Source organism: Camelus ferus, chromosome 33 (assembly GCF_009834535.1).
Source record: "Camelus ferus isolate YT-003-E chromosome 33, BCGSAC_Cfer_1.0, whole genome shotgun sequence".
In the NCBI taxonomy this organism is placed as follows: domain Eukaryota; kingdom Metazoa; phylum Chordata; class Mammalia; order Artiodactyla; family Camelidae; genus Camelus; species Camelus ferus.
Window position 1 is genome coordinate 431,139 of NC_045728.1, and position 23,032 is coordinate 454,170.

Consider the following 23,032-nt stretch of genomic DNA (forward strand, 5'->3'; position numbering starts at 1 on the left):
TTCCCGGCTTGAAGCTTGAACCCTCTTGGTTCCCTTTAAATAAAAGCTTGACCAGAATTCCCACCTTCTGCTCGAGTCCCTTGCACTTGACCACCTGTGCCAGACAAGCCTTTTCCGCAGACCCACCCTTGTCTTGTAAGGCTTCTGATGGCAGAAACTTGCTATGTGAGGTACTCACACCCTGATCCCCTGCAGGACCCAGCACCGGGCCTGCGACTGCATTAGAAACAGAAAATGTCTGTTGTAGTGTTACGGAAACGACAGGCCAGCCAAGAACAAGCACCACTCAGAGGGTTGGAGTACTCAGATTTATTACGCCAGTGGGCTCAAGAGGGACTTTTGCTCCGAAGCTCTGAGCACCTCCAAGACGTGTGCATGAGGTTTTATAGGGTTAATTACAAGCTTGGGGTATTCGGCCAATAGGCACGGAACAGCTGTAGCAGCACCATTATCACAAAAGCAGAGGCAGGGAGGCAGCAGACCGACATTCCAAGGCCAGATATGTCTCTCTGAAAATCCAGCTGGCTAGCAAAAAAAATGAGCAGGGAATCAGCAAACCGACACTTATTAACTTAGATTTACGAGTAGGCCCAGCCTGGCTTTTCCTTCACAGTAGCTGACAGTGCACATATTGGTCTCTTGCAAACACTGATGTGTAACAAAATACCTTAGATTTTTTCCTGTAGAGATGACGGGGTTGGATAATGTAAGGATCACCTCCAACAGGGTCTCCAAAGTCCCCATCTGTGTTACTTTAAATCTACTTTCATGAACCATAAACAGCACTTAGCTCACAAAACTATTAGTAATTTTAGGGGCCTATTTTTTAAAAACCAACTTAATCAAGGAGAGATTTTTATTTATTGTTCTAAAGTTGAGTTAAATGTTTAATTAAATTTTAAAAAATAGTTGTGAAGGCTTAGTTAGGAAGATAAAATAAAAATTTAATAGACCTGGAGAAGGTAGAGAGGGATATCTTTTATTCATAAATGTAGTGATTAAAACACTTAAAAACAGAAGCAAGAAAGAAAAACAAAGCTCAGATAGAAAAAAGCATCCTCAAAGCACTTATCAGGGGAGGTAGCAGACACTCTGAGCATCACTCAGATGCTCGGGAAACAGCACGCATCTAAACTCCAAACGATCTCAGCCCTTGGTATTCGGGTGGCCCCGGTGCAGACACACCCTGAATCATACACAGCTTCAGAGAAGAGCTCCCAGACACTCATTTTATCATGATTTACTCTCAGAGGGGCTGCTGCAACCCACAGGAACCTTCTGTGTCCTGAGCCGAGGCACAAGGGACAGAAAGAGATGACGTTTTCTCACCGTTTCTCTCTGCTTTACAATCCGGAAAACCCTCTACCAAAGCACTCATGTCCCCGGGAGAGGATCTGGTGAGCAGGCAAACTACAGACCAGTCAAGACCGTGTGGGTCAGGAAGGGCAGTGGTCTGGGGTCAGTGCCCAGCGGTCGCCCTCCACACCAGAGCAAGGCAGTGCTCTTCCTGCGTCGGCCCAATTGGGGCGGCTCCTCTGGTCCTGCAGTGGATGCTCCGAAGGTCCCCCAGGAAGGCTGCACCCTGGAGCGAGTCCAGGGTGCACTCAGCATGGCTCACACATGGGCCGGGCCGGGCTACTCCTGCAGGAGGCTCCTGGAGACCAGCATGCGCATCACCTCATTGCTGCCTGCAGGCGGGGGGAGAGGGGAGTGGTGATGCAGGGCTCAGCAGCGGCCAGGCCCAGAGGCGGGCGGCCCACCGGGGGAAGGATAGTGTCGTCGTTACCAGATCCTCCAGAATACATCAAGGCCAGGGAGGGAGGGAAATTTACTTCTGAAAAACCTCCCCTGATGGTAAAAATGCTTATATTAGGTTAGAAAACAAACTCCAAACCAAAAATAAAACGCAGCACATGTAATAGTACACATACTTTAATTCTATTTTTTTTAAATGTATCTACAAAACCACAGAAAAAGTCCAAAAGAAGATATTTTTGGACTTAAATATAAAAGGAGCCCAAAATATTAATTCATGTCAAACATGAACGGTCTTTTTCTTTTCTAAGATTTCCTATGTTTATACGTTTTCAACAATAAATACACCAACATCTTTGGTAACCAGAAAACTGGATTTTAAAACATTTTCCCTGACAGGAGGGGGTCAGCTGCCCGCTTCATCTGTACAGCAGCTTCCTGTGACTCTAATAATCAGATCTGAAATTTCCCATTTATCCCGTAGCAAAGTCCCCAGTGAACAAGTGACAAAGATGAGCGCCCCTAGTCTTCTACAAGCGGGTGACGGTGGGGCCGTTTACTCCAACAGGGTTGAGAGACAGAGTCAGAAGAAAGTGAGGGTCCCTGCGCTCACCGGCACGGGGTGAGAGGGTGACTATTACTGCAGTAACAGAAGGAAGCACAGTCAGCGCCCGCGAGGGCAAGGTCTGTGGCAGAGGGTAGACGCCGGCTCTGAGAGGCCTGCACTCTGGCTGTGACACCAGGGGTGGGTCTGAGTGTGGCCCCACACAGGCCGCGGCAGCCTCAGTGAACACTCGTCAGAGGTGCAGATTCCCAGGCCCCACCGCCCGTGGAGGCAGACGCCGGGGGTCAGGCCCACAGCCCACGCTCACCAGCCCTCCCAGGGCTCTGATGAGAGCCCAGGTTTGGGTGGGTGCCTGGGAAGTGGCAGGAAGGCGGAGGCTCGGGTGTCTCTGCCGCCCCCCATCTGCCTTCACTGAAAGCTGCTTCCACAACCTTGGCCCCACCTGCTTTTGCTGCAGTGTCTCGACCCCAGCTCCCTACTAGCAGGAACAACAGTCACATGACTTCAAGACCCGAAAACCGGCATGGCGGGGAGAAGGCACGCGGAGCCTGACTCCGGCAGCTCACACGCCTCCTGCCTGAGTGTCCGCGAGGACCAGGAAGATGGCCGTGTGACGGTGTATTTACTGAAAGACCCACCGGCAATGCTGGCGGCCAACCTGCAGGGCTGCAGATCACCCGGGCTCAGGTCTGCCCTTCAGATTACTGTACAGAGGTTCTGGGGCCCCAAGGGCCTAGCGTTTCGTAACAGTGAAGAGCAGTCCCTGCTGCAGTTTCCAAAATGCTTCTCAGCCTGAGCCTCCAGAAATGAGGCGGAGAGCAGCAGTGGGGTCTCCAGTGACCAGCCCGCGGCGACAGGGCAGGGCGTCCTGACCCCAGGCCGGCCCAGGAGGAAAGAGGAAGGAGGCAGACAGACGGAGCCCAGTCAGCTGGAGGGGGAGGGATGGCTGGGATGGAAGGCCAGGAACCGCCTCGCCGCCTTTACCTTCGAGGATCTGATGGACCCTGGTGTCCCGCACGTACTGCTGAACCACGTAGTCCTTCAGGTAGCCGTAGCCCCCGTGCATCTGCAGTGCCTGGTTGCAGATCTGCAGGGAGACGGGAGTGAGTCAGCCTCACCCCCCTCACCTCCAGGAGGGATCCTCCCCACACAGCCCCCACCCGGGCAGCTGCTGCAAACCAACGTGAGGAGCCCCCTGCAGGGAGAACCCTGGCCCCGAGGGGCTCCGGACCAGGGATGCTCGCTTTCTGGGCCCGGGGCCCGCCGGACAGAGACTCAGAGACCTCAGCCCTCCCTGCCTGCTGTCTGTGGGGGGCTGCCACAGCCATCCAGCTGGGAGTCCACCAAGCAGCAAATGCCGCCTCGATGCGGAAACAGCTTGGCTCTGTACACGGCACACACAGCAGAGTCTGTGTTCGAGCAAGACGCACGGGGCTGCTCTGAGCCCTCTCCCGAGGCAGCGTCTCACGGAGCACACAGACAACCGGACGTGCAATGGCAGGCAGCAGGTGGGGAGCCAGCTTGAGAGCTCCCACAAGGCCTCCCGTGAGAACTGAGCTCCCAGGAGCCGACGTGTGGCTCTCCACCTCCCTGGCCACCCAGGAGAGCCCGAGCCCACAGGCACTTACGGCGAAGCATTCATCAGTTGCAAAGAGCTTGGCCATGGAGCACAGGGCCACCGCGTCCTCCCGCTCCTCCTGCAGAGCTACTGCCGCACTGCGGATCATCATCCGCGAGGCCACCAGCCTGGTCGCCATGTCAGCCAGCTTGAACTGCAGGTACTGCAGCGGTGGAGGGGGTAGGGGTGTGGCGTCAGACCAGACAGACCAGCACCTTGCCTGGCCCCGGATGCTACGCAGGTACCTGCTCTAAGTGACCCCGGCTCCACCCCCGCCCCGCCCCACTGCCGTGGTGGTGCCAGGTGACACCAATGACAGCCGCAAGCCTGTAGGCTGGAGCAGTGACAAGCCCTGAGGCAGGGCCATGTGGAGTGTCCCCCACCCCATACAGTGCAGGTGAGGGAGACCAGAAACTGGGGCGGCAGCGCCACCTACTCGAACCCAAGAGGAAGGCCTCTAACCTGCTGAATTGTTAGAATCAAGTAAAAAAGCTTTGGCAGAGGAACGAAGGAAGGTCTCGGCTACTCAAATGCACCGGTAGAGGAACAACTCTGTCAAGCACCAGAAGAATCACCGTGACACTCGGTGTCATAAGAGGCAGATGACAGTTTTCCAGAAACCAAATTTAAGTCACGGGATACTGGGAGCAAATGGATGGAGAATCCAAAATTGCTGTCATGAAGAAACTCAACGAACTACAAGAAAATTCCAAAAGGCAGGTCAGTGAGCTCAGGAATAAAACTAATGAACAGAAGGAAGACTTTATCAGAGACTGAAACGCTAAAAAAGAACCAAGCCAAAATTCTGGAGCTGGGGAACTCCACAAGTGAGGTGGAGAATGCGATAGAAAGCACGGCGAGGAGAGCAGACCATGCAGAAGAGAGTCGGTGAGCTCAGAGACAGAATCTAGATAAGACTCAGGGAGAAGAGGAGAGACAGCCAAGATCTAAGAATAGGAAACCCTATGAGCGCCATCCCAGTCCATTGGGAAAAGCGACATACGATGGTGGATCTCCCAGGAGAGGAGGGGGAAGGGTGCAGAGAGCTCACTGAAAGAAACAACAGCTGAGAACGTCCCGGACCTGGGGAAGGAACTGGACAGACAAGCCCACGAAGCTAAGAGAACACCTAATTATCTTGACGCAAAGAGATCTTCTCCAAGACGCATGATGTTAAAACTGTCCAAAGTCAATGACAAAGAAAAAATTTTAAAGGCAGCCAGGAACAACTCACTGAGGTGACAAGCAGACTTCTCAGGAGAAAATCGACAGACCAGGAGAGAGCAGAACGACAGACACAAAATATTCAAAGATAAACAACAAAGTTACCCTTCAGACATGAAGGGGAGATAAAGGCTTTCCCAGGCAAACAAAAGCTTAGGAGTTCAGCACCACTAGATCTGTGTGGAATGTGGAACGTGGAACATGGAAACGTGGAAAGGAGCTCTTCTACATGAAACAAAAGGGCAGAAGTACCAAACTCTGAGTAAGGTGACAGACAAAATCAGAGCACTGCAGGATAAAAAGCCTTGCCAATTTGGTAACAAACGCACATGAAGAGGGTAATTTGAGGCAAGCCATAAAAGGGGAAAGAGGAGAGTGGGCCTGCACAGGCAAAAGAAGATGCTATCAGCAGAAAAAGGACCACTCTCTACAAGACATCTGATACAGACTTCATGGTACACACAAAACAGAAACCTAGAATACAAACATGAAACAAAAAAAGAGGAAACTGAAAAAAAATCAGAGGAAACCACTAAACCAAAAAAGGCAGACAGAAACACCAGGAAAAAGAAACAACGGAGACATTGAGCAACCAAAAACCAAAAGATGAAACGGTAGCACCACCACCTCATCTACCAGTCATTGCCCCACATGTAAATGGACTGAATTCACTGTTCAAAAGACAGAGTGGCAGATGGACTGAAAAACAAAACAAAAAAAGCTCCAGGGGACTCATCCCAGCTCTACAGACAAACATGGGCTCAAAGCGAAGGCAGGGAATTTGATTCCCCAAGCAAATGGCAGCCAAAAGAAAGGAGGGGCAGCCACATTCATATCAGACAAAAGAGACTTCAAGCCAGAAAAGGTAACAAGAGGCAAGGATGGCAGTCTCTAATGATAAAGGGGACAATTCACCAAGAAGACACAACAGTTAGTAATACAGATGCACCTAACATGGGGCATCAACACATAAAAACAACTCTTAACAGACCTATGGGGAGAAACTGACAGCAACACAGTAACGGTGGGGGACTTTAACACCCACTCACAACACGGACAGCTCCTTGAGACAGAGAGTCAAGTAGGAAACACCGGCCTTAAAAGAAACACTACACCCGATGACTTAACACATACACAGAGGACATACCACCCAAGAGCAGCAGAATACACATTCTTCTCCAAGTGCACATGGAACTTTCTCACAGACAGACCATATACTGGGACACAAGTTAAGTCTCAGTAAATTTAAGAAGATGGAAATCATTATTAAGCATCTTTTCTGAAAGTAGAAATCAACTACAAGAGGGAAGCAGGAAAAATCATAAACGTACTACTGAGCAACTCCTGGGTCAATAAATAAAGGAGAATCAAAAACTACCTTTAGACAAATGAAAATGCAACAGACCCAGATTTATGGGACGCAGCAAGAGGGTACAAAGAAGGAATTCTACAGAGTACAGGCAATCTCAAAAAACAAGAAAAGACTCAAACACGCTCGTCTTATACCTAAAGGAACTAGAAAAAGAGAACAAACGAAGCTCAAAGTCAGTAAAAGGAAGAAAATAATAAAAATCAAAGCAGAAATAAATGAAATACAGATTAAAAAGACAATGGGAAGATCAATGATAAAGAGCCGATTCTTTGAAAAGAGACACAAAACTGACAGAACTTCTGCTAGACTAAGAAAAAAAGAGACAAGTTTCAAATATATAAAATCAGAAATGAAGATGTTACAACTGGAACCACAAAAATACAAAGATTGTTAAGAAACTACAAGGAATAGCTGTACACCAACAAACTGGACAATTGGAAAGAAACAGAAATCCATGATTCTTTGACTCATACAACTTCCCGAGACTGAGTCATGAAGTGGAAAACCTAAACAGACTGATCACCAGTAAGGAGATTGAAACAGCCGTCAAAAACCTTCCCAGAAAACAAAAGCCCAGGACCAGATGGCTTCACTGGTGAATTCTACCAAACATTCAAACAAAACCTAAAGCTAATCCTCAAATTCTTCCAAGAAACTGAAGCAGGGAAAGATTCCTAACTCATTTTTCAAGGCAAACATGACCCTGACACCGACACCAGTCAAGAACAATGCAAAAAGCAAAACTATAGTCCAATGTCTCTGATGAACACAGATGCAAAAACCTCTACAAAATGGTAAGGATCACACATCATGATCATGTGGTGTTTATTCCAGGGATGCAAGGATGGTTCAACATCTGCACAGCACCAACATGATACGCCACATTAGAAAAACGAAGGCTAAAAATCATGGTCATCTCAATAGATGCAGAAAGAGCATTTGACAAGATTCAACATCCATTTATGATTAAAAAAAAACAAACAAACAAAACCTCTCAATAAAACAGGTAGACAAGGAACCTTAACATAAGAAAGGCCATAAATGACAAAACCACAGCTAACAGCACACTCAACAGTGAAAACCTGAGAGCTATCCCTCCAAAATCAGGAACAGGACAAGGACACTCACTCTCAACACTCCTATTTGGCACAGTACTCGAAGTCCTAGCCAGAGGAGTTAGGCAAGAACAAGAAATAAAGGGCATCTTAAGGAAGAAGTAGAGCTGTCACTATTTGTGGATGACATGAGTTTATATGCAAAACATCCTAAAGACTCCACCAAAAAACTATTAGAAATAGTAAATAAATACGGTAAAGATTCAGGGCACAAAATCAAAATACAAAAGTCTGTGCACTTCTCACACTACAATGAACCAGCAGAAAGACAAAGTAGGAAAACAATACCATTTACAACAAAATGAATAAAATACCTAAGAAAAAATTTAACTGAGAACATGAAGACCTGTACCCTGAAAACTAAGACACTGTTGAAAGAAACTGAAGACACAAAAAAAAAAAAATGGAAAGACATCCTGTGCCCATGGACTAGAAGAATTAACATTGTTAAAGTGTTTAAATTACCTACAGATTATCTGCGATCCCTATCAAAATCCCAACATTTTTCAAAGAAACAGAACCCTCCAAAATCCTACAATTTGTATGGAACCACAAAAGACCCTGAGCAGCCATACTAATCCTGAGAAAAAAAATAACTGGAGATATCATATGCCCTAATTTCAAACTGTACTATAAAGTCACAGTAATCAAAACAGCATGGTATTTGAAGAAAAACAGACTCAGATCAATGGAACAGAACTGAGAGCCCAAGAAAAAAACCCACACATTTATGGACAACTAATTTATGACAAAGGGGCCAAGAACATACAATGGAAAAAGAACAGTTACTTCAATAAACGGTTTGGCACACCTGGACAGCCACATCAAAGAATGAAACTGGACCCCTACCTTACACCATACAGAAAAATTAACTCAAAATGGATTAAAAACTGAATGTAAGACCTGAAAGTATAAAACTTCTAAAAGAAAACATAGACAGTATGCCCTCTGATATTAGTCTTGGCAATTTATTTTTTAAAATCTGTCTTCTCAGCAAGGGAAACAGAAGCAAAAATAAACAAGTGGGATTATATCAAACTAAAAAGCTTCTGCACAGCAAAGAAATCTATCAACAAAATGAAAAGACAACCTACTGAAGAGGAGAAGATACTTGCAGATCCCTTATCTAATAAGGCATAACACCCAAAATACAAAGAACATGAGCAACTCAACAGCAAAACACCAAAGTAACCTGATGAAAAAGTGGGCAGAGAAGCTGAACAGACACTTCCCAAAGAAGTCACACAAATGGCCGACAGACATACGAAAAGATGCTCAACATCATTAATTATTAGGGAAATACAAATCAAAACCACAATGAGCTATCACCTCACTCCCGTAAGAATGTCTATAATCAAAAAGAAACAACAAGCACTGGCAAGGACATGGACAAAAGGGAGCCCCCGTACACTGTTAGTGGGAATGTAAATTGGGGCAGCCACCATGGAAAACAGTATGGAGATTCCTCAAAAATGTAAGACTAGAACTACTGTAAGATCCAGTTCCACTTCTGGGTATTTTCCCAAATAATATGAAGACATTAATTCAAAAAGACACATGCACCCCTATGTTCATTGCAGTGTTATTTACAATAGCCAAGACATGGAAGCAACATGGGTGCCCATCAACAGATGACTGGACAAAAAAGCTGTGGTGTATTTATACAATGGAATATTACTCAGCCATAAAAAAGAATGAAATCTTGCCATTTGTGACAACATGGGTGGACCTAGAGGGTATTATGCTAAGTGAAGTAAGTAAGACGGAGAAAGACAAATACCATATGATTTCACTTGTATGTAGAATCTGGAAAACGCAAAATAAATTAACACACAAAATGAAACAAAAACACATAAACATAGAGAACAGATTGGTTACCAGAGAGGAAAAGGGCTGGAGGGAGGGTGAAATTGGTGAAGGGGGTCAACTGCATGGTGACGGATGGAAATCAGATTTCTGATGGTAAGCTCCTTGTAGTGTATCCAGAAGTCAAATTACAATGCTGTACACACGATTATATAATGTTATAAACCAGTGTTACTTCAATAAAGAAAAAAAAAATTGGAACATAAATAAGCAAAATAAAAAAGGGAAATCATTCTAATCCCACCCCCTCGAAATAATTACTTTTTGCAATTTCAGAGACATCTCTGAGAATGTTTCATTAATATTTATACATAATATATTTTGTTTAAAAAAAACAAAAAGGAAACTGCACTCTTCCAAAATGTCACGCTTTTTTTTTGCCAGGTAATACATCACAAATCTTTCCATGACTATAAATAAAAATTATTCAAAAAGTTGTTGACAGAAATGGAGCACAATTTCTGGCTAAGACGAGGACAGAATCCACAAGAGACATGAGGGCCTCCCTGCCCTGGAGAACGTTCTAGAGATGGCAGTAAATGTGGGAGCCCTGGGATGTCACCTGGTTATTGGCCAGAGGCGCTCCAAACTGCTTCCGGATCTTGAGGTGGTCTCGAGCAAGGATGACCGAGGCGTGAGCAGCGCCCAGGGAGCAGGACGCTAGGAAGGAAGACATTGAAGTGTCAGGGGGAGTTTGAGGCCGGTGCCGCCTGACCCGCCCACCCCCCGGGTCCCTGGGGCCCTCACCAATGTTGACCCTTCCTCCATTCAGTCCTTGCATGGCAATGAGGAAGCCCTGGCCCTCGGCCCCAATTCTGTTGGCCACGGGTACAGCACAGTCTTCAAAGATCACCGCTCGGGTTGGCTGGGAGTTCCACCCCATCTGGAAAATCAGGGCTGTGGCTGCGGACAGTTCAGCACCCAGGGCAGCACCCTCTGCTGGGAGGGCCGGAGATATGCAGGTTCTGCTGCCCTGGACTCAGACCCTTGACAACTTAAACTGAGGAAAGATACAAGGTTCACACTTAAGTTATCTGTCAACTTGGACAGGTTTTTTTTTTTCAGCTAAACATTTTTAAACATATTAAGGGCATCTACCTCCTAATGTCTCATCCTCTACCAGACTAGCCTATCCCCAGACATTTCTCACAGTGTCCTTCAGGTCTGGGGCAGGACTGTCCTTATGTTTAGTGCTTCTATGAGATCCTTCTATATAAAACTGATCATGTAAGGATTACTAGCAGTGCTTCGCCCTTCTACAAGGACAGCATGAGGACAATCACTAATGGCAGCCACGTGTGTCCTCCTAAGACGCTGCTGTTAACACGAGGCCTTCAGTACCGACCCCCATGGTGCATGGCACCAGCTCATGGGAGCCAAGGACACACGTGGTTCCTGGCGTGGCTTTCAGGGATGTCACCCCGTGGCCTGGGATCAGCCCCAGGGGGAGAACAGACACCAGAGAGCGGCTCAGGCTGCACACAAGGATGCCCCTAAATCAGTCACCGGTGCATACCTAGGATGCAGCCCAGGCCATGGAAGTCGCCACCCGACTCTTTGTCCCTGACAAGTCATCGGGCTTCTCAGTGGCTGCGCTCCCTCGAGTGAGGGGCTGCACCAGAAAGCCAGCACAGCCCCTTTCTCCAGACCAAGTCTTACCCAGATGTTTCGCACTCAAGTCAGTGATGGCCCTGCATCGCCTCCTCCTGGGAGCCCCGAGGCTCCAGGCAAGTCTGAGGTTGATGGGGCAGGTTCTGGAAAGCACAGGACCCGTCCCGACAGCTCCGGACACCTTTTGTCACCCTCACATCCTGACGGAGAACCGTCAGTGGCTCCCCACGGGGGGAGAGGCACTCACCTCCACAGCCTCGAGTCAGGTCTCCCCACACTGGCCACCCTTCCCCCTTCTCCCAGTCGGTCACCCTAGACCCTCCGCTCTACTCAGATAGGGCTGTGGATTGTGCAATGGGTTTTTAAACCTGAACTCCTGCTGACACTGTTCCCTCCCCAGGACACCCCTAGCCTGGCCCTGTCAAAGCCCAGCTTCAGTAAAGCCTCCTGAGGTCATTCCAGTCACCCAAGCTTATGTGGCCCTGCTGTCCTCTAGGCTCCCAGGATCCCCCTCACAGCCTGAACCCTCCCAGGCCTGGCCTGTCTGGTGCCCCCTGAATTTGTCCCCCAACTGGAACTCACACGTCTGAACGGAACAGCAAGTGCAGACCTACAGGGGCTGCTGCCTTCCTCACCCACCTGTGAACCCCCTCCTCACCTGCGCAGGGAGGGGCCCTGGGAAGCTGTGCCCCAGAGAACTGACACCTCCTCCCTCCCGAAGCCCCGCACCAGAACCCTGACCAGGAGCCCCGTCTGTCTTCTGTACCCCAATCATCTTCACTGCCGCCCAGAGTCTGGCATCCACCCTTGAGAAAGACTCACTCTCCTCCCAGAACCTTTACCAGTGAGATCCTAGACAGAGTGGCTCCCCCTACACTCCCTGAAGTCGCTGCTCAACTGGGGGCATCGAGCTCTCAGCCACACCACGTGGCCGTGCACCTGCAAGGCCCACCCCCTTCTCTGGCTCACCCCCTACCGCTCTCTCTGCACGACCATCAGCCATGCTGTGGTGGGGCTTCTTCCAACGGTCTGATCCCGCCCCCACGTCAGGCCCCTCGTGCCTCCAACACTGCAGTGCGTCCTGAATGTCACGACCTCAGAGTCCACCTTGCCCAGGGCAGCTCCCCTCGGTCACACTGCACCCCGCCCTACCCCCCAGCCCTGCAGCTTTGCCAAAGGCGCACTGTTCTGTAATGACACCATATTCTATTTCATATGCTGCTGTCGAAACCCTAACTGAAGCAACAGCCTCGAAGGCAGGCGGCCAGCATGGAACCTGTTTCCCGAAATTGAGCAGAGGGTGGTCTGGCAGAAGGAAGAGACTCCCAGCCCCGTCCAGAGCGCTCACCTTCTTCTCCTTCTTGCCGAAGCTGAGGCCAGGGGCCCCCTTCTCAACAACCACGCAGGAGATGCCTTTGGGGCCTGGCCCTCCTGTTCGGCACATGACCACGTAGGTGTCCGCTTCGCCTCCACCACTGATGAAGGCCTGGGGGGTGGAGAGGGGAAAACCACCAGGCCCCTGACAACCGTGAGAAACTAAGGACGGCCGACAGGAGCCTGCACTGGTGGGGGCAGGGCCGAGCCAAGGAGACACGACAAGGACAGAAGGAATGAAACTAACTGGACTCCGGTCAGAAGAGAACCAGGGAAGGCCAACACAGGGAAGCAGGTCTGAGGTTCCTTCTCCAGCGTGCAAAGCCCTCTGGGAACATTCGCTCGCAGACACAGGGTCCAGGCCGTGGCGGCAGGACGGGGGACAGCCTCCGAGCTGCTCCAGGAGGGCAGGGGGACGGCATGCTCATACCTTGGTGCCATTGAGGACGTAATGATCTCCTTGTCGCTTGGCTGAGGTCAAGAGGGAGGCGGCATCACTCCCGCTCCCTAAGGCAGGGAGCAAAGGAGGCAGAGGTGGTGGGGGGGACACCAGGGAAGCTAAGGGAGCCCCGCAAGGCTCCACCCCCTAAGGACCTTCCCTACAGCAAACACCTCAGAGTCTGACACTTAAAAGTCCAGATGCCAGAATGACCTGTCTCTCCTTGGTGAAAACTGCGCATGGATTCCGCCCCATCACACTAGTTTGCAGGCAGCCTCCCACAAGGGGAATCTGGTCTGCAGCCTGGGAAGTCTCTGCCCCAGAGACCTCTTAGTCTCATGACACCAGGTCACGGGAATGAGGTGCTCAAGCCCCAGCTTCTCAGTCAGCAGTAGGTAAACATGCTTCCCAAGGGCCCTACTGAGCCTGGCACGCTCGCTGAGCTCCCGTGAGGGGCACCTCCCGCTAAACCTCGCTCACTGCAGGCAAACCCACCTGGTTCGGTAAGGCAGTAGGAAGCAAACTTCTCCATGGCACAGAGTGGGGGGCAGAATCTGTGCCTCTGCTCCTCGCTTCCAAAAGCATCAATCATCCAGGCACACATGCTGACAGGGACACCAAGAAAAGACATCGAAAAAGACAAAGACAGAAGTGACAAGGGAACGTGAGGGGAGGTGACGTGGAAAGAGCACAGGCAGCCAAGTAGAGTGACGCAGAAGAGAGAATGGGAGTGTCCATCTTTAGAGCAGAGGCCTGGATTGACACATGTTCCTGGGACACGTGCTCCCCAGAGCCACCCAGGGCCAAGCTTTTCTCATCTGGATGCTGTTCGTGCTGCCTCTAGTTAGGTTAACTGAGCTCCCCAAAAGCCAACCAGGCATATGTACTTTCCCATTTTACTGCAGGTTCCATCGTTGGGTTGAGGAAGAGGGGGACAGGCCCTGACCACTCTACTGGAAAAGTCTGTTTGGCTCCAGGTCAACCTGGAATTTGGGAGAAGGCCAGCATTCTCTACATACGAAATGACAGATTCAAGTCCAACAGGCAGCAGCAGACTTAGTGTGAGCTTTTAAAAGTCTAGTTCTTCAAGGACAGCCAACCTGAAAAGAGAAATCTTTTCTCTGCTTGTATAAAATTCCTCCGTCAACCCACACGAGTATTTCACGGTGCTTCCCGAGCTTGGTCACTCACTTGTGGATGCTTATATAGGCGGTGGTGCTCGTGCAGCCGGTGGCCAAGGCCTCAAAGATGACAGAGGCATCGAGGCGTGACAGTCCAGACCCTCCTACATCTGTGCGCATGTAGACCCCCCCAAAGCCCAGCTGGGCTGCCTTCCGCATCACGTCCACTGGGAACAGCTCCTACGTACACAGACAGCGGGGTCATCGGTAAGTGACCCAGAGGCAGACTTCTCTGTGGAGAGCACGAGGAGGGGTTAAGACATCTGCCTTGGGGGAGGGTGGGGGTTCTCTGAACTCAGTGTCTCTCCGGTCGTCTGCACAGTGGTGTCAGTCACAGCACACCCTGTAGGGACTGGCCTTCTGGCATTAGGGTTTCTTTTTATCACCAACAGAACTGCCTTGGTTTTAGAATGTCCAAATCTCTGTATAACTAAAAACAAACAAACTGGAATCTACAGGATGAGAGGGGTGCCGTCTAGAAGAGGAAGCATGCCATTCCTGGAACCCACCTTCCCACTCAGGGCTCTAAGGGGAGGAGACACGCTGGACAGTCAGACCACAAGCAGATGAAGACAGGGTCACTGCGCAAGGCACCTGTGCGAAAGTCCGGCACAGGAAACTCGTACCTTCTGGTCCCACTCTGCTGTGTGTGGAGCCATCTCCCGGGCAGCAAAGTTGAAAGCCACCTTCTGAAACTCTTTCTGCTCTTCATTTAGTCCAATGGAAGCTGTGGGCAAGGCGGCACCTATTCAGAACGGGGGCAGGGGTCTGGGAGGAGGACCATGAGCAATAAGCACCATGAAGCTGGGACGGACAGTGGGTCTGCTGTGTCATTTCCCACCCAGAGTTCCACCTTCAGCACCCGGAGGACGGTGGGCAGCAACCACCCCTCTTCAGCTGGACGTGTCATCCCCCCGCCTTCCTTCTCTCCACTAGGCTGGCTGACTTCACTTATCTGTTACTTAGTCTTTCGTCTTTCTCTCCCCCTTCTCATACACCCACATTAGAAAAATAATAAACACACACTGACCCTCAAATTATGGTAAACATTTTTCCCTCTAGGATGTCCCACCTTTTCTGTATTGGCATCTGTGTACACCTGTCTGTCTCAACACATTCACTTCAAAGATCACTCAGGAAAGGAAGGTGCATGTAAGCTGAAGAGACACTTCTGTAATAAGGCTGTGCACTGGATGGTCAGTGGCGACACTGACAACGAGCCTACCAGTGTTGAAAACAGGGAGAAGGCCTTCCTGAATCTGTCTTCACCCAGCAGACTCAGAATTCTTAAAGCACTTCTCTCCTAACTACCAATGCCACGACTTTCGGTAATGCCTTCACTTCTAAGTCTAAGATACTTAAAAAGCTAAGGAAATGAACTGACTGATATCAATGGCAGGCAGTGAAGCTTCATCAACAGAAGTTTCTCTAGAACCTGAAACATTTTGTAAAAGACTACACTATAGAGAGAAGCAAGATGGCGGAGCAGAAGGATGCTTGTAGCTCACCCTCTCCCACAGATACACCAAAACTCACATCTACGGACCCACTCAGCCAACCAGAGCACCTGCCGAACTCCAACAGAACATCGCCCTCTTCGAAAGACAAAGACGCCAAAAATCTGGCAGGAGAGAGGGGAAAAAAGAAAGAAGAAAAAACAAAATAGTACGGGACTGGTCCGGTGGGGAGGGAGTGGCAAAGGAGAACTAGCGCTCGTTTGCTGGGTCTCCCCCCTCCAATGGAGAGGCCAACGGGACGGAGGGGGAGCCTCCGAGGCTCAGATCTGCCCCAAGCACCCCTTGACCAACAGAACTAAGTTAAACGGGCACAAAGTGTCCCTGCGAAACCCAGCCTGAGACGCGAGCCGGCAGCTGGGGCTGGGACAGGCTGCTTGAGCCGGGTAGGAGGACTAGGGCAGCTGCACTGAGGCAGCCCTGGCGGACTGCAGGGGGCTGCGCGCCGCGGCTGGGAGCAGAACAACCTTGTTCCCCCATAAATTGCGAGAAAAGCAAAGCAACAAGGCTGGTGTGCCAGTCCCGTACTATTTTATTTTTTCTTCTTTCTTTTTTCCCTCTCTCCTGCCAGATTTTGGGGGGAGGGGGTGCCATAGCCTTTGTTTCCTCAGACCGGCGGCGCCATTACTGGTGCTTCTCGCAAGAAGCGAGGTGGGGCGCAGCCACAGCCGCTGTGTCCTGTGTGTAGTGCTTGGGCAGAGGCGGGGCCGAGACCTGGATCCGCACCCTGGGGCTCCACAACCTCATAGGCAGGGCTGAGACTTGTTTACAGCCTGAGGTAGATAGGATCTTTCTGCCCTGGCACCTCAAGAACTCGCGCCACCAAGACAAACAACGAGCTGAGATTTGGCACAGAGCAGGGGTGGGGCTGTTCCGTGGTCTTCCCCAAGCCCACCTATGGAGCACCGACCCGAGACAGAGCGGGCAGCTGCACAGACCAGCAGAGCGACTGGCGCCAGGAGAGGGCAGGCAGCCACCCGCCTTCCTGGCAAGAATGCAGCACCTAACCACAGTTCTGGGATGGGGGGCGATCTGCCCACCTGCCTCACCCAAGTGCAGCATCTGACTGTGGCATCAGGAGGGGGAGTGACCCACCCGCCCACTGGCCACAGTGCCAGAGAGATATGAGCAATATGAAGAAGCAGAGGAACCACTCCCAGTTAAAAGATCAAGAGAACCCCCCTGAAAGCACAATCAAGGAAATAGACACTGATGGCTATCACTACTCACAAAAGAACAGCTAGTGAACGTCTACCATGGAGCAGCACAGAGATGACAACAGTCCATTCACACAAAGGATAACCTAAGTGGTAATAATACAAACCTCTTAGTGTGTCACACAGCAACTCAAGAGTAAGCAAGGGGCCAAAAAACTAAGTAATATGAGAATCTTTGAATGCATCCAGAGTCGGAACCTAACTAGAGAATCAAACAGTTCTGAGAATCTGGCTATTCCAGGAATGCTTGGGAAGCGGCAGCAAATCATGTTAAAAGAGCACAGGACGACACGTTGGGTGTTCAAGCTCTGGGTCTGAAATTAACTCTAAACTTTCAGCAAATCAGGTTCCCTGCTAAACCTCAGTTATCCCACTACAGGGTGAGGGGACTGAACTAGATACCAAGCAAATTTCCTCACCTGTACAATGAGAAATTATATGTTATAATCTGTAACAATTTTCTTAAAAATTGTTTTCCACATTAAAATATGCAATGAAACAATGAGAAATCTTTGCTGATCACATTCATTGATCTGATATTCTAATATGCAGATACACTGAAAGGACAGTTTCCTCTAATTTTACTAATTAAAAAATAATTTCTCTGAAAAAGGTGAAAAGCTCCTGATTGGTTGAAGTTACACCACTAGCTACTGGAAATGCTGATATTTAACCTATTTGTTGCCAGAACAACTCCTTCTCTGCTCTGGTATCAACAAAGGTGACTCTGCTTACCAAAGTCCAAGCGCTAGGACAAGGTGGCACCCTGTGAGTGTTTTTAGGACACTGAGAAGAAACTGTCCTATACCTTAGTGTGCCCTACAGGTCTAGATGTTGAGCTAAGGGATTCACAGGCTATTGCACTGTTTATAAAAAAAAAAAAAACAAAAAACAAAAAAAACCCCACCAAAACTGTCGTTTATTTAAAAAGTTTTTTTTTTTTTTTTTTTTTTTTTTTTTTTTTAAGATTTCAAAAGAAAAAAGGTGCTTGACAGCATCACAAAGTGGCTGGGTACCCCTTAGTCAGCCTAGGTCTCCATTACTCAAGTCCAAATTATTCGCCCAGTGCTGGAAAACATCTGTGTGAGCTCTGGCAGTTTCCCATCTGCAGTTAAGTTCCTGTTCTGCAGGAATATCAAGTGTTTCACAGCTATGAGTGTTGTTATAAAATGTATACACGTTAGCAAAATACTGCATTACCAGTTTCTGCTCATCAATCAAAATTGGCAACAGTCTTTCACTTTCTTACTACTACTATGATCCAGGGCTACGATTTTTAAAAAGCCAAACCCACGCGTTTCTGCAGCGAATCCAGTCTTTCTGTGAAAGCAGGATGGGTAACACGGCGCAGCTCCGGACAGTGAAACCAGCTGGTGGGACGTGCTACCGGGCCGGTAACGCTCCGAACAATTAAGGGGCAGCGTCAGCCGCAAGCACGGAGCCCGAGCCGCCAGCGTCCCACGTCCCTCCCACGGAGGCCCCGGAGAGGACGCGGCCCGGCGCCCTGGACCGGCCCACGCGGGGCAGTGAGGGCGTCGGGGCCGGCCAGGGGGACGGACCCCTGGGCACCCAGGCGAGCCTTACGGTCGATGCAGGAGACCAATGCCCGCCGGCCGCTCTCGGCGGCGGCCCGCACACCGGCGCGCAAAAAGCAGAGCCGCGCCCCGACACGCCAGCAGCTATCCCGCAGCATAGCTCCCTCACGCGCAGCTCGGGCTCTGGCGAAGATCTGAGGGCCCTGTACACCCGCCGGCCGGCCCAAGCGGCCGCACCGCGCGGCACGCTGGGAACTGTAGTGCGCGCCGCGAGGCACGCTGGGAATTGTAGTGGGTGCGGGGGGCTGCGTTACGACTCAGGGCGCCTACGCGAGGAGTCGGGACTACAACTCCCAGAGAACCCGGGGACGCGGCGCGCGCGGGGCGAGGGTGGTGGGTCAGTGAGCCCGGGAGCGCTGCGGGGCGGGCTGTGCGCGATGGGGGCGTAGGTAACGGGGGAGGAGTCCGCGGCTCGACCCTGGCTGTCTGCTCCTCGCTGGGACCCCGGCCGGCCGAGCGCAGCCCTCCGCCCGGCTCTGGCGGACACAGTCGCACGAGGCGCTGTCGGGCGAGGGGGAGACCATGCCGAGACCCCGGAAGAGGCTGGCGGGGGCTGCTGGGCCAGGTGAGCTGCGCGTCGACTGCAGAAAGGCAGGACGTTTCCCCAGGCCTGTTTAGTGCCGGTACATTCCGCCCCTGCGTGTGGGGAGAGACTTCCGGGGATTGTTTTTCGGTGCGATATTCCTAATTGCCCTCTATCTTCTCCACTCTACCCACCAAGCTCATGCCCAAGGCTCCTTCTGCTTGTTAGTTCTTTCAAGCAGTAGCTATTTGGTAAGCACAGAAGATCGGGATACAGGCTGGCACGTGCTGAGGCCGAGCGTGTACGGTTCCTGCTCTCAGGGGAAATGCAAACTTGAAAGGGCCTGGGAAACTGGATTGCTAGGGCTGTGCGGGCAGGGAGGAATCAGGGAACGCTCTGAGAAGGAAGAGGTTTTGAGTCCAGCCATAAAGACTGCAGAGCTTCTTGCAGGCAAGGAAAACGAGATGTCTTTTTTACATTCACAAGAATGAACGGCATTCTTAGTGGAGGAAGAGCAGGAGCAAAGCAACTAAAGGTGGAGAAAGTAATGGCAAGGGTTTCAGGTTGATGGTGTTTAGACACGTGCCTGTTACCTCCAGTGGGACCACTGGAAACTTGCAAGGCCCAGAGTACCAGACGTGGAGAATGATGGCTCATGTGGAGGCTGGACTCAGTCCAGAGGCGGGTAGGATGGTCATTAAGTGGGACTTCACATAGACCAGAGCGACAGGTCCTGATTGTATTGGATGTGTAATCTGGGACACATCCCGATGAAAGGGACATCTCATAGGTAATACACGTTAACGAAGTTACAGTTAGGGTCACACAGAGCTTAGGATTTGTCATATAGGGTAAAATATAATCTTTACAATGTTTACAAGGCTCTATGTGAACTGTTTTATTCGACTTCTCTTGGCACCTTCAAGGAGTAGAGAAGAGGCAGGCCACAGAGCACAGTGAGCAAGAACCAGAAGTCTGAGATGAAGATGGTAATAGGTGATATTTATTGAACACTTGTGAGTACACCAGGCTATTTAACCATCAAAACAAGTCCTCGGAGTGCATGTTCAGTCTCCTCGCTGGAGAGAGCAGGCGGAGCGAAGGCACAGGAGAGTGAGGGAGAGAAAGCACTCACTGACTGCTTAACAGTTGCGGGAGGTGTTCTTGCCCACTGAGCAGGTAATCCAGGAGACAGCCTGTGAGGAGGGCGTTCTTGTCCCGTTTTTGTAGGTGAGAAACCCGGGTTCAGCAGTTGAGGCGCTCCTGTTAGTAACTGACACATGCAGGATTTGAGTCCAGCACTGACTCCAAGGCATGTGCTCTCCTTACAAAAGAACATTCTCTCAGTCAAGCAAGACAGCTCTCTTCTTTTTGCCTCTATTGCAGACAAGAAGGGGCCAGAAGGAAAACGTGCCAAAACAGAGGCCCCAGGTGAGGCACTGGCCAAAGTGGAGAACTCCAGCCTTCAGAAGACTTCAGCCTCTAAAGACTGTGGGGAGAATCTAAGCAGGTACTGGCTGATGAAGTCAGAGCCAGAGAGCCGGCTGGAGAAAGGCGTAGATGTGAAGGTGAGGTCGGTGCCTGCCTCGAGTGCCATCACCAGCTTCTCTTGGAAGGGTAGGGAGAAGGCAGTAAGGAGTGAAAGCAGCAGGATTTGTTACCAACAGCTGTCTGTCCTGTGATCTCCCAGGGCAGGGGTTGGAGACTTTCTGTAGGAAGGTCAGATGTTGCTGTTGTAACTCTCCTCTTGTTACAAGAAGGGGGCCACAGACTACATGTGTCTGTGTTCTAATAAATGGTGTGGCCAGGTTCCACTGAAACTATGAACATAATCGGGCTTGTTGCTAGATCTGGCTTGAGGGCTGGGGTTTGCTAACCCTGATCTAGGCAGCAATCTTGGTTGCCTTTGTCTTGCCACCTGCCATGCTCCTAGGTGTCTGTCTCCCTGCCAGCAGCTGGTCTACATTCAGGGGACAAATGTGAATCAATCATCATAAGAGCCTGGAGAACACGTAGAGATAGTACAGAAGAGATACATATTTCAATGAGTGAATACGAATAACAAGAGGACTACTTTATCATTTGGGTATCCATTCAACTCATCTCCTTGAAGAGCAAGGATGAGGGGTAACATGAGGCTTACCTGCATCTGCCCAGTATGAGTGGCTCTGTAGAGCTGCTTTCCAGCAAACTACCTGCTTCCACTGCAGCCAGCAGCCCCTCAGTGTGGGGGAAGAAACTGTCTCCTCCCACGTGTTCTTAGCAGTTGGCCCAGGACTGTTGGGTGAGTGACTTGGTCTTCTCCTCGCCTAGTTCAGCATCGAGGACCTGAAAGCACAGCCCGAGCAGACGGCGTGCTGGGATGGCGTTCGCAACTACCAGGTGAGAGGGCGCGAGCCGGACCGCAGGCCCGGGGAGGTGAAAGCCTGCCTCCTCCTTGCGACTCTTTCAGCAGCAGGACCTCTTGGCCAAGCTCGCTGTTAACAGGTGTCTTCGCTGCTCTGGCTGCACGCGGCTTTCAAGTGCCGTGTTCTAGCCAGTGTCCCGATACGAGTCTGGGCACAGGGCAAGAAGTGAATTGAACTGGGGGGAGGCTGCAAAGGAAGTCTCACCTAATAAAAGCAGACCTGACTTCTGGGCTAGTCTCTTCCAGCCGGTGGGGAGGACAGTTCTGTTGTCTCCCCTGAACAGGCCCGGAACTTCCTCAGAGCCATGAAGCTGGAGGAAGCAGCCTTCTTCTACCACAGCAACTGCAGAGAGCCAGGCATCGCAGGACTCATGAAGGTCAGTCATACGGGGTTAGCTACGTGACAGAAAGAAGCGCGCCCTCCCCACCTGCTGTCGCAGGAGTGCGGGACGGGGCGGGCCTCCACTTCAGGCCCCACTGGCACAGACCTCTCCATTCACTCAAAAACAGGCCCAGTGGTAGCTCTTCCAGGCAAGGAGTTACCGGGATGAACCTGCCTGTAGGTGGAGAAACAGTGGCACCAACAGTCTTTAATACTGGTTTAGAACATACTTCTAAGGTTTTTGTCAAAGCAGGGCTGATTTCTCTGTGGTTACTTCCCGGTATCTGAGCCCTTGTTGGCTCAACAGCATGACAGGTGGGTGAGAACGGGCAGGGTAAGAAGTGACAGTTGGACTTGGATACTGGCCATGGAGCTGACTGTGCAGGTGAACGAAGACTTGGTTCTGGTTTCAGATTGTGAAGGAGGCTTACCCTGACCACACACAGTTTGAGAAGAACAGCCCTCATTATGATCCATCCAGCAAAGAGGACAACCCCAAATGGTCCATGGTAAAGACTACTGTTTTTCCTATTTCATGAGAGGGACAGGATGGACAGAGGGAGGAAGGAGGTCTGGGTGTCTTCAGGTCAGGGTACAGAGCGCAGCACGCTCCCTCGGGGGCTCCCTGACTGGAGGGAGGGACAGACCACGGGCAGCCAGGCCCACAGCACCTCCTGCAGGCAGCTGAGCCCCCCGGGCAGGCGAGCTGGACGAGTCCTCTTGCCCCTCCCACCGTCACGTAGGTGGATGTGCAGTTTGTACGGATGATGAAGCGTTTCATTCCCCTGGCTGAGCTCAGAACCCATCACCAAGCCCACAGAGCCACTGGTGGCCCCTTAAAAAACATGGCGCTCTTCACTCGCCAGAGACTCTCGGTCCAGCCACTGACCCGAGGTAAGAACGGCCCTTTCCTTTTGACCTGGGACTCCCCAGAGAAGTGGCTCTGTCCCGAGGGGCTCGGCGCAGCAGTGCTGGGCACACAGGGACACGCCTGGCTCAGCCACTGGAGAAATGCACCCCTGCTTCCCTGTGGAGGGAGATGCCAGCCTCGTTCTTCCCTTCCTTCTCGCCCTTTTCCATAGAGGAGTTTGACTTCATTCTGAGCCTGGAGGAGGAGGAGCCGACTTAACTGACTGCTGTTGGACAGTACAGGGTGTGAGGCGCGCTCGCTGTGCTCCCCTGGGGTTGTGTCCAAGGGTGGGCTTGGTGTACTCTTCTCAATAAAACGTTAATGTCAAAGTTGGAAGCTGCTCTTTTACAGCAGCAGTGGGTGT

General features: G+C 50.8%; 2 protein-coding genes across 3 annotated transcripts; one reads left to right on the top strand and one right to left on the bottom strand.

Moving 5' to 3' along the window:
- Positions 1 to 294: 294 nt before the first annotated feature.
- ACAD8 (acyl-CoA dehydrogenase family member 8) lies at positions 295 to 18,627 on the bottom strand. 2 transcript variants are annotated; one of them, XM_032472288.1, is made up of 11 exons: positions 18,436 to 18,627; positions 14,747 to 14,847; positions 14,131 to 14,300; positions 13,435 to 13,544; positions 12,931 to 13,007; positions 12,475 to 12,612; positions 10,263 to 10,398; positions 10,078 to 10,175; positions 3,949 to 4,101; positions 3,305 to 3,407; positions 295 to 1,688 (listed from the first exon to the last, which is right to left on the bottom strand). In XM_032472288.1, the coding sequence occupies exons 1-11, from the start codon at positions 18,542 to 18,544 to the stop codon at positions 1,636 to 1,638; spliced, it is 1,248 nt and encodes a 415-aa protein (XP_032328179.1). In that variant the 5' UTR covers positions 18,545 to 18,627; the 3' UTR covers positions 295 to 1,635. The 2 variants fall into 2 exon arrangements, with proteins under 2 accessions (XP_032328179.1, XP_006182642.1); XM_006182580.3 differs by lacking the exon at positions 18,436 to 18,627 and adding an exon at positions 18,146 to 18,415.
- A 155-nt stretch (positions 18,628 to 18,782) lies between these two features.
- Positions 18,783 to 22,997, top strand: THYN1 (thymocyte nuclear protein 1). Its single transcript, XM_006182579.3, has 7 exons — positions 18,783 to 19,011; positions 20,356 to 20,537; positions 21,283 to 21,351; positions 21,661 to 21,753; positions 22,172 to 22,267; positions 22,502 to 22,652; positions 22,841 to 22,997. Exons 1-7 carry the CDS (start codon positions 18,969 to 18,971, stop codon positions 22,885 to 22,887), a joined length of 681 nt encoding a protein of 226 aa, XP_006182641.1. The 5' UTR covers positions 18,783 to 18,968; the 3' UTR covers positions 22,888 to 22,997.
- The last annotated feature ends 35 nt before the right edge of the window (positions 22,998 to 23,032 follow it).